The 11,262-nt window shown below is 36.6% G+C and overlaps 3 protein-coding genes across 4 annotated transcripts; all 3 read right to left on the reverse strand.

Moving 5' to 3' along the window:
- Positions 1-152: 152 nt before the first annotated feature.
- On the reverse strand, positions 153-4,876 carry LOC110413171 (FKBP-like peptidyl-prolyl cis-trans isomerase family protein). 2 transcript variants are annotated; one of them, XM_021423905.2, is made up of 8 exons: positions 4,737-4,876; positions 3,758-3,875; positions 2,911-2,992; positions 2,619-2,833; positions 2,252-2,361; positions 1,486-1,594; positions 1,253-1,329; positions 153-736 (listed from the first exon to the last, which is right to left on the reverse strand). In XM_021423905.2, exons 1-8 carry the CDS (start codon positions 4,737-4,739, stop codon positions 617-619), a joined length of 834 nt encoding a protein of 277 aa, XP_021279580.1. In that variant the 5' UTR covers positions 4,740-4,876; the 3' UTR covers positions 153-616. The 2 variants fall into 2 exon arrangements, with proteins under 2 accessions (XP_021279580.1, XP_021279581.1); XM_021423906.2 differs by lacking the exon at positions 153-736 and adding an exon at positions 762-1,155.
- Positions 4,642-7,687, reverse strand: LOC110413170 (phosphatidylglycerophosphate phosphatase PTPMT2-like). The gene is made up of 6 exons (XM_021423904.2): positions 6,946-7,687; positions 6,341-6,463; positions 5,817-5,910; positions 5,635-5,717; positions 5,470-5,559; positions 4,642-5,339 (listed from the first exon to the last, which is right to left on the reverse strand). The coding sequence occupies exons 1-6, from the start codon at positions 7,144-7,146 to the stop codon at positions 4,980-4,982; spliced, it is 951 nt and encodes a 316-aa protein (XP_021279579.1). The 5' UTR covers positions 7,147-7,687; the 3' UTR covers positions 4,642-4,979.
- A 1,188-nt stretch (positions 7,688-8,875) lies between these two features.
- Positions 8,876-11,066, reverse strand: LOC110413792 (cotton fiber protein). Its single transcript, XM_021424749.1, has one exon. The coding sequence runs from the start codon at positions 10,908-10,910 to the stop codon at positions 9,147-9,149; it is 1,764 nt and encodes a 587-aa protein (XP_021280424.1). The 5' UTR covers positions 10,911-11,066; the 3' UTR covers positions 8,876-9,146.
- Positions 11,067-11,262: the final 196 nt, after the last annotated feature.

The following is an 11,262-nucleotide window of genomic DNA, read 5'->3' on the forward strand; positions in this document are numbered from 1 at the left end:
GTGAAGAAAATTTTCTTCATAGAAATGGTGTCCTGTGCTAATGCAAACTGATTACCCAAAGTAAATACAAAAATACACAGGTGACAACCATCACTCTGATAGCATCAAGGAATTAGACATCCATCCCGACCAATGTTCAAGCATCACTGATAAACCACAGGTGGACTCTCTCTTTCTCTCCCCCGCTCTTATTTGCCAAAGGGCTACAGTTGCAGCTCCTGTTCTCTGATAACAGTCAGTCCCACTGTAGGGGCAGATGCTGGCCTGATCTTAATGCAGACATCCATGCATCCCTACTAATTTTCAAGCATCACTGATAAACCATAGTTGGGCTCTCTCTCCCCCTCTCTATTTTCCCGGAGGACTATAGTCACAGCTCCTGTTCCCTGATAACTGTCAGTCCCTTCGTGGGGATATATACCGGCCTGATCTTAATCCAGACAATTCAATGATTTCCAAATGTGTTCTTTTTAGTTCATCTTCGCAAGTCACATTTGAACACAAGCAAGGCAATTAGTTCTTGAAAAAGAATCAGATACATTACATAACTTTTCAAGTGAGGCCTGTTTCAAGGACAAGGAACAAAGACTCTGATTTTCCAAAATTTTCCCATCACTCAATTGCATACAAAATCAGAATAAAAAGCTATGGTTCTCCTTTGACAGTTCTGTATGCTGAGTAATTCTATGTCAAAGACTTCGAACTGTTTTGAGCTGAAAAATGTCGAAGGTCCTACCTGAAGAGGACAACATAATTTCCACTTAATCAAGTTAATCCAAGTCGATTTATCAGAAATATGAAAGAAGAAAAAAAGGGTTAACCCAAGTCCATTGCAGTGTGACAGAACAGGGAATATGACATGGGAAATAAGCAGTATAGTATGAATGATAATAGTTTTCACAACAGAGAATATTGTGACTCTATCGTGTTTAGACAATCAATTGCTGGTTGAGGTGCAGTTAATCAATATCAAGAAGCATCATATTGTATCTTAATCAAAGTTAAATTAAGAGTTGAGGAAATCGTTCTCCTTTTCTTTTCCATATCTAGACAAGTGATTCCTTGAAATTTCTATTATTCAACCAACAAATTTACTTCCATCTCTGTCCTGAACCAAGTGCAGAAGGATGTTGAATGAAAAATTTTGCTACTGGTCTGAAGTTATGGTAATATTAGAAACACCAACAAAACCTGAAAAACAAAAAAAAGATGATGCTAAAACAAACAGAAACAAGCTACAGGAATCACTAACCGGTGGTCCAAGTTCTGGGGGAATGATTATCCTTCTCTTCCCCCCTGGCCTCATGTCCTTAATTCCTTCCTCAAATCCTGCATATATGATCTAGGTCAGTCATTTCTTCACATATTTCATCATATGGTTTATTGTTTATGTTTTGTAGGGGGAGAAAACAGAAGGGAAGATGGGAGAACTTCCAGTATCAGATAGCCATTAAGCAATGAATGCCTGATTTATAATCTATTCACCTGGAACCACTGCATTAGTTCCCATGCGGATTCTGGCAGGAGCACCTTGTATATAGGTGCTATCAATGCGCCGGCCTGACTCATTATAACCAATATAGTGAAAAGTGACCTGAAATTTTTTTCTAGTTAGGAGGAGGCATAAATGGATATAGCAGTAATATCTCTATTTCTCATTTTCTATAGCTGTAATGGTTAGCAAAGCAAACTTATAGAGTAAGACTCTCATATAATATCTCAATTTCATAACTTTTATGCTATATGATTTGGAGGTAAATTGTCTGATTGCAATTTAATCAATTTAAGCTCAGGAAATCCTATATTAGGGACAGATTTTTATGCCTCTAACTAGGTTTATTATTGTCTTTGAATTCTAAGCAATAAGGTGTGATGGATTAAATTATCCTAAATGATACAGCCAGAAAAGATTCTCTGATCAGCAAAAGGAAGCCACTGTGACTTTATCGTGTTTTTGGAGAGAAGAATGCTGAGACAGGAAGCTTTCTATTAATGATACAAGATTACCACAAATGCACCCAAGATAAATCATGTTGAGGTTGATACCAATTCCATCAAATGGTAAAAACTAAACGTAATACCTTACAACAAATAATTTCCTTTGTGTATTTTGAAAAAATGTCAAACATGTTTCACAAATTGCACTCATTTTCCCGAAATAACTTATGTATTGCTTTTTTTTCTTAACACTACTAAGAACCCATAGCAAAAGGTAATGACCAGATGGTTCAAAGACAATGAAAGAAAAAACCTGTTGACCAGCCTTTGGGCAATCACCTTTACCAACTTCATAATCCCGGTATATAAGCCCTGAATCACTCTTTTTGTAATCCTCTGAAGCTACAACCTTAACCTCAAAACCTGAATCAAATGTTTAAAATTTAGTGGTGGTTAGAGGAATTTATAGAAGGTTTACAATGACTAAAAGTCAGAAATCTCTTTCTCCTTCCCTCCTTGGCTCCCTAAGAGAGAAAGAGAGAATGATAGATGAAGTAAAAATCACAAATATGCTGATCAGAATGCTTATTTGGGTTCAGAATGGGTATAATACTTGTAGATGGAGTACATTCTGCTAGACATTGCTAGACTGTCTGACTTTCTATCATTGCAACACAAACCTTCTCTGATGAAATTTGGGAAGTCTCCAGGAGCATTGTTCTCTTTCTGTCTCCTTTTATTCTGTTCTAGCAAGCGTTTTTCATCATAGGGGTTCTTACTCTTGGTCTTTCCAGAAGAAGACAAAGTTGGAGACAGGCCTGATGAGATCAAAAGGAAAAGAAGAAACCTACGACTCGAGTTTCCCTCCTGGTGTGATACATATCTGTTCTGCACTCTGGCCGTGAACATGAAGGTAAGGACCTAAGCAATCTTTAAAATACAGGAAACAAGGAGATTATAACAAAGGCTCACCCGTTCTCTTTCAAGCTGTGACTCAAGCAGCAAAATGCATTTTTCTTCCTTTGAGAGGAGAAAATTCCTCCCCTGGAATATGCTGAAATGTCGGATGTCAAAAGTATGAACAAGATATACTAATATTTTAAGAGGTACACATGTAAGTTCATTGTTTGATTGAGAAAAGTAATGCTTGAAAGATGCAACAAGAACCAAGAGTTGTCAAAACCCAATGTAGTTCACAGTTCAAAAGATCAAACGGAACTGAAGAGGTTCAAATAGGCACCACCAGAAACTAGTAATAAACTAAATAAACAAGGATTTCATGTCAATAAACACAGTGATGATGAATTGACCATATACTTGTGCGTCAGGCAAACATTCTGATTGTCAAAAGGTTAATCAAAGTGCATTGATAGTCTAAGCACTATGGAATAAAGTACAAGAAGTAATGAAAAATCCTATGGCATCAAACGAGAAAGCCAAAAGCTGACGGTAAATGTCCTTGCTTGCCTCTTCTTAATTCTATGGAAGTTACCTAACTAAGGTTCCTGTTAAAAGTTGCTTCTGCAGAGGTACGTTAAGTCGTTAAGTTGTTACCAACAGAGACACAGATTTGCTTTCTATAATTCTAGAATCACTTCAGGGGTCAAGTATTTTCCACTTAACTAGCCACCCAAGTTCTTCTTATCCCAGTCAAGGGGAGAGTAAGAATTGAGAGTGAAGGAGAAGAAATTTCAAAGAGCAAATTCGAGACACCCAGAAATGGAAAGCAAAATCTCTGTTCGAAGAACAACAAAGTGTTGAATCCCATGGTTATGGAGATATGCAAGTGTAAATGTATGACAGAGGAAAAGAGACTTACAGAGAAACGATGGCTCAGACAGAAGGGGAGTTGAGAGAATCATGGGCATGGCTTCTTTTCCAGGCCGGAATAGCCGTTTCCAGTTTGCTCGTGTTATCCTCAGTTGCGGGTAAGTTGTCTAAATATCACAACACCCCCTGCCGTTTCTTAATATTTCCCTTATTTCCCCAAAAGGTTTATTGCATGTTCAATTTAGTACGTTTCTCTTGTTCTATCCTTTTCCACTGTGAAATATGAATCTTTTTAATAAGACATTTTGAGTTTGGTTCTCCATGTTTAATCAATCAACTGAGTTCACCAAATATATTTCGGGCACATTCAAAGTATTGATCATATACAATTAGACACGACACCAAGGAAAGCAACTTCTTTTTATTCGTCTCTAACAAAGGGTATGTGTTATAATTTTCAACTTATAAATTCATCCCATTTCTTATTAATTGCTCAACTTTCTTGTAACCATAACTCTTTTACCCATAAAAGAAAAAAACCTATCTTAATTTAGACATACCTTGACCTTAACATCTCTCGTGATGGTTCAATATCGGTAAAAATTTAAATAATTTTTTATATTGATTGTTAGGAACCCATATTTTTAATTAAAAAATTATATCTATTAAGAAAAATAACACTTTAATTTATAAATCTAAAATTCATCTTTATCTCACACTGACGTGACATTGAAGGAATGCTCCATCATGATTTTTTCAGTGAGCTATCTTTCAAGAAGAAACAAATACTGTCATTTTTCCCCGAGACCGGTTTTCAGAACACCTTGTATATCATAGGAAACTGTACACAGGTATGCATATGACAAATTGGTATTTCCTTGTACACAGGTATGCATATGCTGGGAGATAAGCAGATCGATAAATATGACAACATTTTGCAGAAACATCTCACATTTTGATCCATGTTCAAACTTAGGAAGTGTTTCCCCACCTAAACAACTAAAACTTGCAGTACTATTGAAACTTACCATGAAATGCCACGCCTACCAATGTACACATGCTTCCTCAATCTCTATGCTTCTGGAAAGATACGAAAACTAAACTCGCTCTCTATACGTTTACCTCTCACTTGAGTTAACCAGGAATGAGTATACACTGCATTCTCCGCCTGACCCAACCAAAAATGAAATAACACAAAAACACCACGTGCTTTCTGAAAACAATGGGAAGTTGACAAAAAAAAAAAACAAGCTCAAATTAACATCAATGAATCAATAAACCCGGATGTCGATACCAAGACTGCTCAAAGGACCAGGCTTCCTTGATGTCTTCTGATCTGCATGGCAACGAAGCCATAGGCATGAAAGTCTGGCAATAGCTGCCTGACCAGCAAATTGAAACCTGCCAGCCAGGCTTCCCTCTCCCAACATCTCTTTTGCTGACACGCCTGCATCAAAGCTAGCATCATATCCATCAAGGTCTAACTTTGTTACAACAACTACAGAGCCATCATCAAAGGCTGCCGTATCCTGTTTTGCTGGAAGAACTAGGGTTTTCTTCACTATCATGCGGCAAGAGTTTCCAGGTATCCCATTATTTTTAATCTTGCGAAGATAGTAGTCTTGAACAGCCTATATCAACGGATTAAGATGATATGAGACTGACAAGAGCATAACCATTCATATCACAAGAAGTACTAAAAATTATCTGCCAAATCAACAAGAATAAAACAAGAGTAAAATAACACCCATTAAGGCGTACCTGCCGCTGTGCAGACGCCAGAAGTACCCTAGGTCTGATAGATCTGACATATTCGTAAGCTGCATCAGGTGTCATATGCCTATGTTCCACCTGTTATAATTAAAAAAGGATAAGACTGCTTCCTAAAGTCAGTTGGATACTCAATTAATTTTGATCATTGCATACCAAGTAGCAGAGAACAATAGTTGTGCTGCGGCCTCGACCAGCCTTGCAGTGAACATATGTGGTCTTTCCAAGAGATGCATTATCTTCATAAAGCACCCAAAAGGAAACCAAATAAGTAAATGTGAAGCCAAAAAATTTATATACTTGACTAACAATAAAGACAAACCGCAGACGATACATACTGCGTATGAAGTCTACAGCTTGGCATATGTCAGCAAATGAAGGAGCAAAAAGATAGTCCCTTGTAGGTATCACCAGATGATCAATGTTGTGAGCCTAGCAATGCAAAAGAACAAAAACCATGAATATTTGAGCTTTGAGGGTTATGTGTGATTGGATAAAAAAATACTAATATTATTTTTCTGATAGAAGGTGTATGCAGCATTTCTAAATTTTTTTTCTCATGAATAAAACTTGAAGAAAATTTTCCATGCATTCTTTGGTTCATATCATAGCTAAAAAATGCACTGAGTACCTTCAAAGCATAGATGAAAAGGTTCAAGTTTAAAGCACTTTGGCTTCCACATCTAAATTCTTAACTCATTTAAAGATAGCTCGAATTATGTAACTTTTCAAGGCAACTAGGTACATTTTTCATGAAACCACCACTTTCTAAAATTTTCTGATTATTTATTTCAACATATATTCCATATTTACAGAATTAGCATAGACAACATAACATGAAATCAGCAAAGAGCATACTTACATAATATAGTGATGTTGGGACCAAAGTCTCGTATGGTTCATTTAAGGTCACAACTCCAGAGACACCAAGTTCCTTTAAGCGGGGCACATCAGTAGGGAAAGGCACGGCACCCAACAAAATAAACTGAAACCAAGGCAAAGTGAGCTAAAGAAAACAATTTAACAGATAAAGCACTATGAACAACAACATGCATCATCGGCATGATTAACAATCAAGAGAAATATTGCTCCATCTGTCAGAGCTTGAAAATCAAACTACTAGGCTGACCTCAAAGTTTAGACGGTGAGATTCTAAAGACATTGAAGCATGACTTCTAAATGGTCAATTAAATATCAAATTAATGATGGGATCTAAATTTGTAAAAGATATCATAAGCAGAATTGCAACAAAAACAGAATATTAAGATCGAAATCCCTCCTCCCCAATCCCCCCTCCCTTCCCTTGCCCAATAGCTACATAATATTGCAACAATAAAATCACCTTTACAATTCATAGTTTTAAGGCATAATTCATTATAATAATATGTCAAATTCAAACATAAAAGGGAAAAACATTCCAGCAAAAGATAATTGCATAAAGAAAAGGCAAATGAGTTAGTGATATACCTCATCAACCCTATCCCACCATCTAAACTCCGACTGAATCTTGTTCCTGACAACATTGTAGAACAAAGTTGGATAAAAAAGTGCACGTGCTCCTGCTCCTACCAAAACCCTTTTTGCATCCCAAACAACCAGGCTCTCTCCACACAATTTACTCAGATCTTCATCCTGCTGCTCCCCTTCCTTCAATTCCTCAATATACATCGCTTTTCTCTCAATTAATTCCCCAGAACACACAGCAAATAAAAAAAAACAAAAATTTCCCTTAAACCCTTAAAATAAACAAAATAAAACTCAAATCAACAGAGGAAAAAAAAGTACCCTTTAATCTCAATTACCCAAAACTGAAGTCTACAACAAGAATAACATGCAAATCAACGAAAAAGAAGAATGCCCATCAACTAAAACAGATGAAGACTGAAATCAGACAACGAAAATTGAAACCTTGACAACAAGAATTCTGACTATGAACAGTTGAGAACATGTTTGACATTGAAACATGCATGATCTGGATCATATTTGAAGATAAAATAACCAAAAAAAAGAGAAAAAGAAAAAGAAAGAGATAAACTTTTAGGGGAGGTAAAGAAAAGAAAGGAGAGATTGCGAAGACAACAAAAACCCGAAATGGAAGGATTTAAAAGACAAAGCTTTAATTTTGGCCCTTTCCTTGCAGAGTCAGTTTCTCTGTTTTCTCGCTTTCCCTATCTTCAACAACTTCAGAGAAAAGGAAATTAAGTAATTTATATTTCTCCAGGTAGATAATTTTCGACCCTCCCCTAATCAGGAAAACTTAGCGGTAATAAAATCCAACGTCGGTTACCAAAACGATGACGTTTTAGATTTTCTTTTTAAAAAATACATCTTATTATATAGTCAAGCTCGTGATGCTAGATTTTTTTAAAAAAAATTTCTAATTTCATGATAATTATATTGATGACAAAATCAATGATGTTACCAAAATAAAATTGATATGCCATGTGACAATTGAACAAATAAATTATGTATACGGATGATCATCAGTTGATTCCAACTCGATAAATTGATGGAAATTGATTAAATTTGATTTATTCGATATTAATTTTATTTGATTTTTTGATTTATAATTGAATGGATAGAAAAAATGATATTTTTTATGTATGATGTACTTTTCTATACAAGTCATTGTGTATATTAAAGTTTATTTTTATTTTTAAATGTTAAATGCATGTAATGAGTCAAAATAAATATCTTATACTTTTATTTTAAATTTTTAGTCATGACAAGACGACAATGTATAATGTGAAAACTCTATTGAGTCAAAGATAATATTATTTTCTATAATGTTGTTTCAAACAAATAACATCATGCAATTATCAAAGTAGTGGTCGGTTTGAATATATGTTTTTATTTAATATTTGGTGGTAGTTGGTTTGAATTTATAATAATAGATTACATTGTTGGTAAAAGAATTTTTAATATTTTGTTAGAACCATGAGGCCAAAAAAGATTTGCCCATGGTTATAAGATCTTGACAATGGCTGGAGCATTGGAAACCCACAAATCAATGAAAGGTTCTGGTTAGGGTCATCGGTGAGTTTTTCAGTTCATCTTCGCCTTTGCTACCGTGCATGCCTCTATCTATGGAGATGCTTGTTACGTTGAACTAGTAGGAAGAATCAATTCCTAACTGCCCCAAACTGTTTGAATTCATAGAAAGAATTAGATAAGACATGCAAAATCCCAGATTCATGTGTTTTTGTACAAAAATTCGACTCTGTTGAAAGCTTGACAAGAGAAATCTGAAGGAGATGCATATCTCAAAGCTACGCAGATATATAACTGTTAACCACAAAGTCATAATTCTCAGGCTTATTGATTGACATATGTTTATGGTCATCAATCTCATATCAATCCATAAATCAAAAGGAAATATCAAGATTCAAGAGGCTGATGAAGCAAAAGTCAATGAATTTTGCAGCTTTTGAACTAATAATTCAAAACATGTTGTCACCATTGAATACGGTTCTGCAGAAACTTGATTCTAGTAGTAATAAGTTAAAAAAAAATCCTATTTTCAACTGTGTATTGTAAAGTAGGCAAGACAGAATGACAAACAAGAGGAAGGCCACTATGCCAGGACCATAAGGATGAAGAATTCTCAACTTCCAAATAATCATTGTACCCTTATGTTAGAAATTTATAGCTGTATATTGCAGCTATTTTCACCTAAAAATGTTACCAGCGATGTTGAGCCCTCTTGGTGTATCAATTGATGTCGTTCTCTGAAGCCTAATCTGCTCTTTGAACTTTGCTATGAACTCACCAGCCTTCCTGTCAACCTCATAAGTATCACTTCCTGCTGCACAGAAGGTTCCAGACATGGTTTCGTCATCTGAGCTTACTTGAATATCCTCATTCTCTCTCTCTGAGTCTTCTCCAAACTCTACAGCAGCATGCTCAGAACATTCTTGTTTTTCTTTGTTCTGGTTTTTGAGAGATATTGGCTTTGGCATATAACAGTCACCTCCAAGATTTTGCCCGTTGAACCCAACTGAGTGATTATTAAGCCCTCCAATATTTGGTTCACTTTTGTCCGCGTAAGCCTCTTCAACTTCATCAGATGCCACTGCCAACTTTCCCTTTAAATGATTTTCATTCTTCTCTCCAGCCTCTCTTGCCCCTACGGTATTGCCATTAGCTCTAAAAGTCCTAAAAGTCCTAACTGACTTTCCTCTTGAGGAAGCCTTAGAAGGAGCTGCGGGATTTGCCTCAAATTTGAAGGAACCTGAAATCCACTGTTTACTACATGATGAATCATCTTTTCTGCTGTCACAGAATTCCTTCAACTCATCCTCAAAGCATTTCCTTGCATGGATCGCCAACAAGGAGCCATCACTATACTGCCGAGAATGTGATGCAGTCACTGAAGCTTTGCTACTCATGGGTTTTGGTATTGATGATGAAGTAGTAGGAGGAAAAGACCCGCGAGGACTCCTTTCCTTCACCAATTCACTCATATTGGACTTTGGTGATTCTGAAGAATTGGAGTGTGAGGGTGACAGGCTACTCGGTGAATGTGAATGTGAACCAACTTGTGAAGAGAATGAAACTGTGGATCTTAAAGATCGTGATTTGAGTGAGTCAAATTGAGTTTCATCAACTGAGAGAGGCCTAAAATGAGAAGGACGAGTGGCACCGCCCCGAACTCTCTCTCTCATCCTTCCAGATCTCGCACGCCAAGGAATGGGGGAACCTAAAACATGACTCTCACTAAACTTCCCCTCCAAATTTTCAGAACCTAAATCATCAAACGTCTCACTTCTCCACTTATCAGAACTATGCGACAAATCCTTCACGCTTGTACCAGAAGACTCGCTTGATCCATTCCCAAATTCAGGACTACCCCGACTTCCAACTCTGGATTTTAAGCTCCTAACAGGCAACCCCAAAGGTTTATAGTCAGTATTGGAACCTGATTCACCATACTTTTCAATACCACAATTTGGTTGAGCCAACACAACAATGGGTTCCCTTTGAATACACTTAGAACTCCAAGCTTGAACAACATTTTCCTCATAAGGGTTTTCAAAGCTACCATTTTTAGCATTAAAAAATCCATCTTTACCCTGCCCACTATAGTACATCGAGTGATCAAAACCATCTTCAAAAATAGGAGAAAGATGGAACATTCCAGGAACATTAGACTGAGAATCATCAAGATTACCATTATCAACATTCCTACGACCAAACAAACCATAAGAAACAGCAATGCCGATGAACATAAGATGGAGTAGTTCCCAAAACTTGTTGAGTATCGTTCGGTTGACGAAATCTGGAGCTTGGGAAGGGAACAATGGGATTGCAATGAGAAAGAAAGTAAAAAACAACTTACCAGCAAAGCGCGTGTAATTATTAGTACTGTTTCTGTATCTGCTGTTGTCTCTTGTGACGGGTCTGGTTGTAAAGTGAGGGTATGAATTTGCCATTGATGAAGAAAATGCTTACAAGCTTCTCTGCTTCGGCCGCTAAGCTTGCTTTGTTAGGTTTTTTTCCTTTCCGGTGAATGAGAAAATGGGGGAAACACGAGGAGATAAAATGATAATGATTGATTGAAGAAAGGAAGACTTTGAAAGCAAGGAAAATAGTTTGGTTACGAATAGAGTAAAGTTGGAAAGAGAGGGAGCAGAATTCAAAAGTATGATTATTGTAATAATTGTCACGACCGTTGAATTAAATGACCGAATTGACCTTCCACAGGCATGACGCTGTCGCTGTCGCTGCGCGTTTGGTGGGAAAAACTTAAAAACGGTTTGCCCTTCTGGGTCAAGGGCCTGGAAC

Source organism: Theobroma umbraticum, unplaced genomic scaffold (genome assembly GCF_002168275.2).
Source record: "Theobroma umbraticum cultivar Fairchild unplaced genomic scaffold, ASM216827v3 scaffold_4.1, whole genome shotgun sequence".
NCBI lineage: Eukaryota > Viridiplantae > Streptophyta > Magnoliopsida > Malvales > Malvaceae > Theobroma > Theobroma umbraticum.

Coding starts and splice junctions, on each gene's coding strand:
- LOC110413171 (XM_021423905.2), bottom strand. Junction 2,362..2,618: donor CCCAAATTTCATCAGAGAAG/GTTTGTGTTGCA, acceptor CATTTGATTCAG/GTTTTGAGGTTAAGGTTGTA. Junction 1,595..2,251: donor GCCCAAAGGCTGGTCAACAG/GTTTTTTCTTTC, acceptor AAAAAATTTCAG/GTCACTTTTCACTATATTGG.
- LOC110413170 (XM_021423904.2), bottom strand. CDS start 7,146: ATGTATATTGAGGAATTGAAGGAAGGGGAGCAGCAGGATGAAGATCTG. Junction 6,464..6,945: donor GGTGGGATAGGGTTGATGAG/GTATATCACTAA, acceptor CCTTGGTTTCAG/TTTATTTTGTTGGGTGCCGT. Junction 5,911..6,340: donor TCCCAACATCACTATATTAT/GTAAGTATGCTC, acceptor TTGCATTGCTAG/GCTCACAACATTGATCATCT.
- LOC110413792 (XM_021424749.1), bottom strand. CDS start 10,910: ATGGCAAATTCATACCCTCACTTTACAACCAGACCCGTCACAAGAGAC.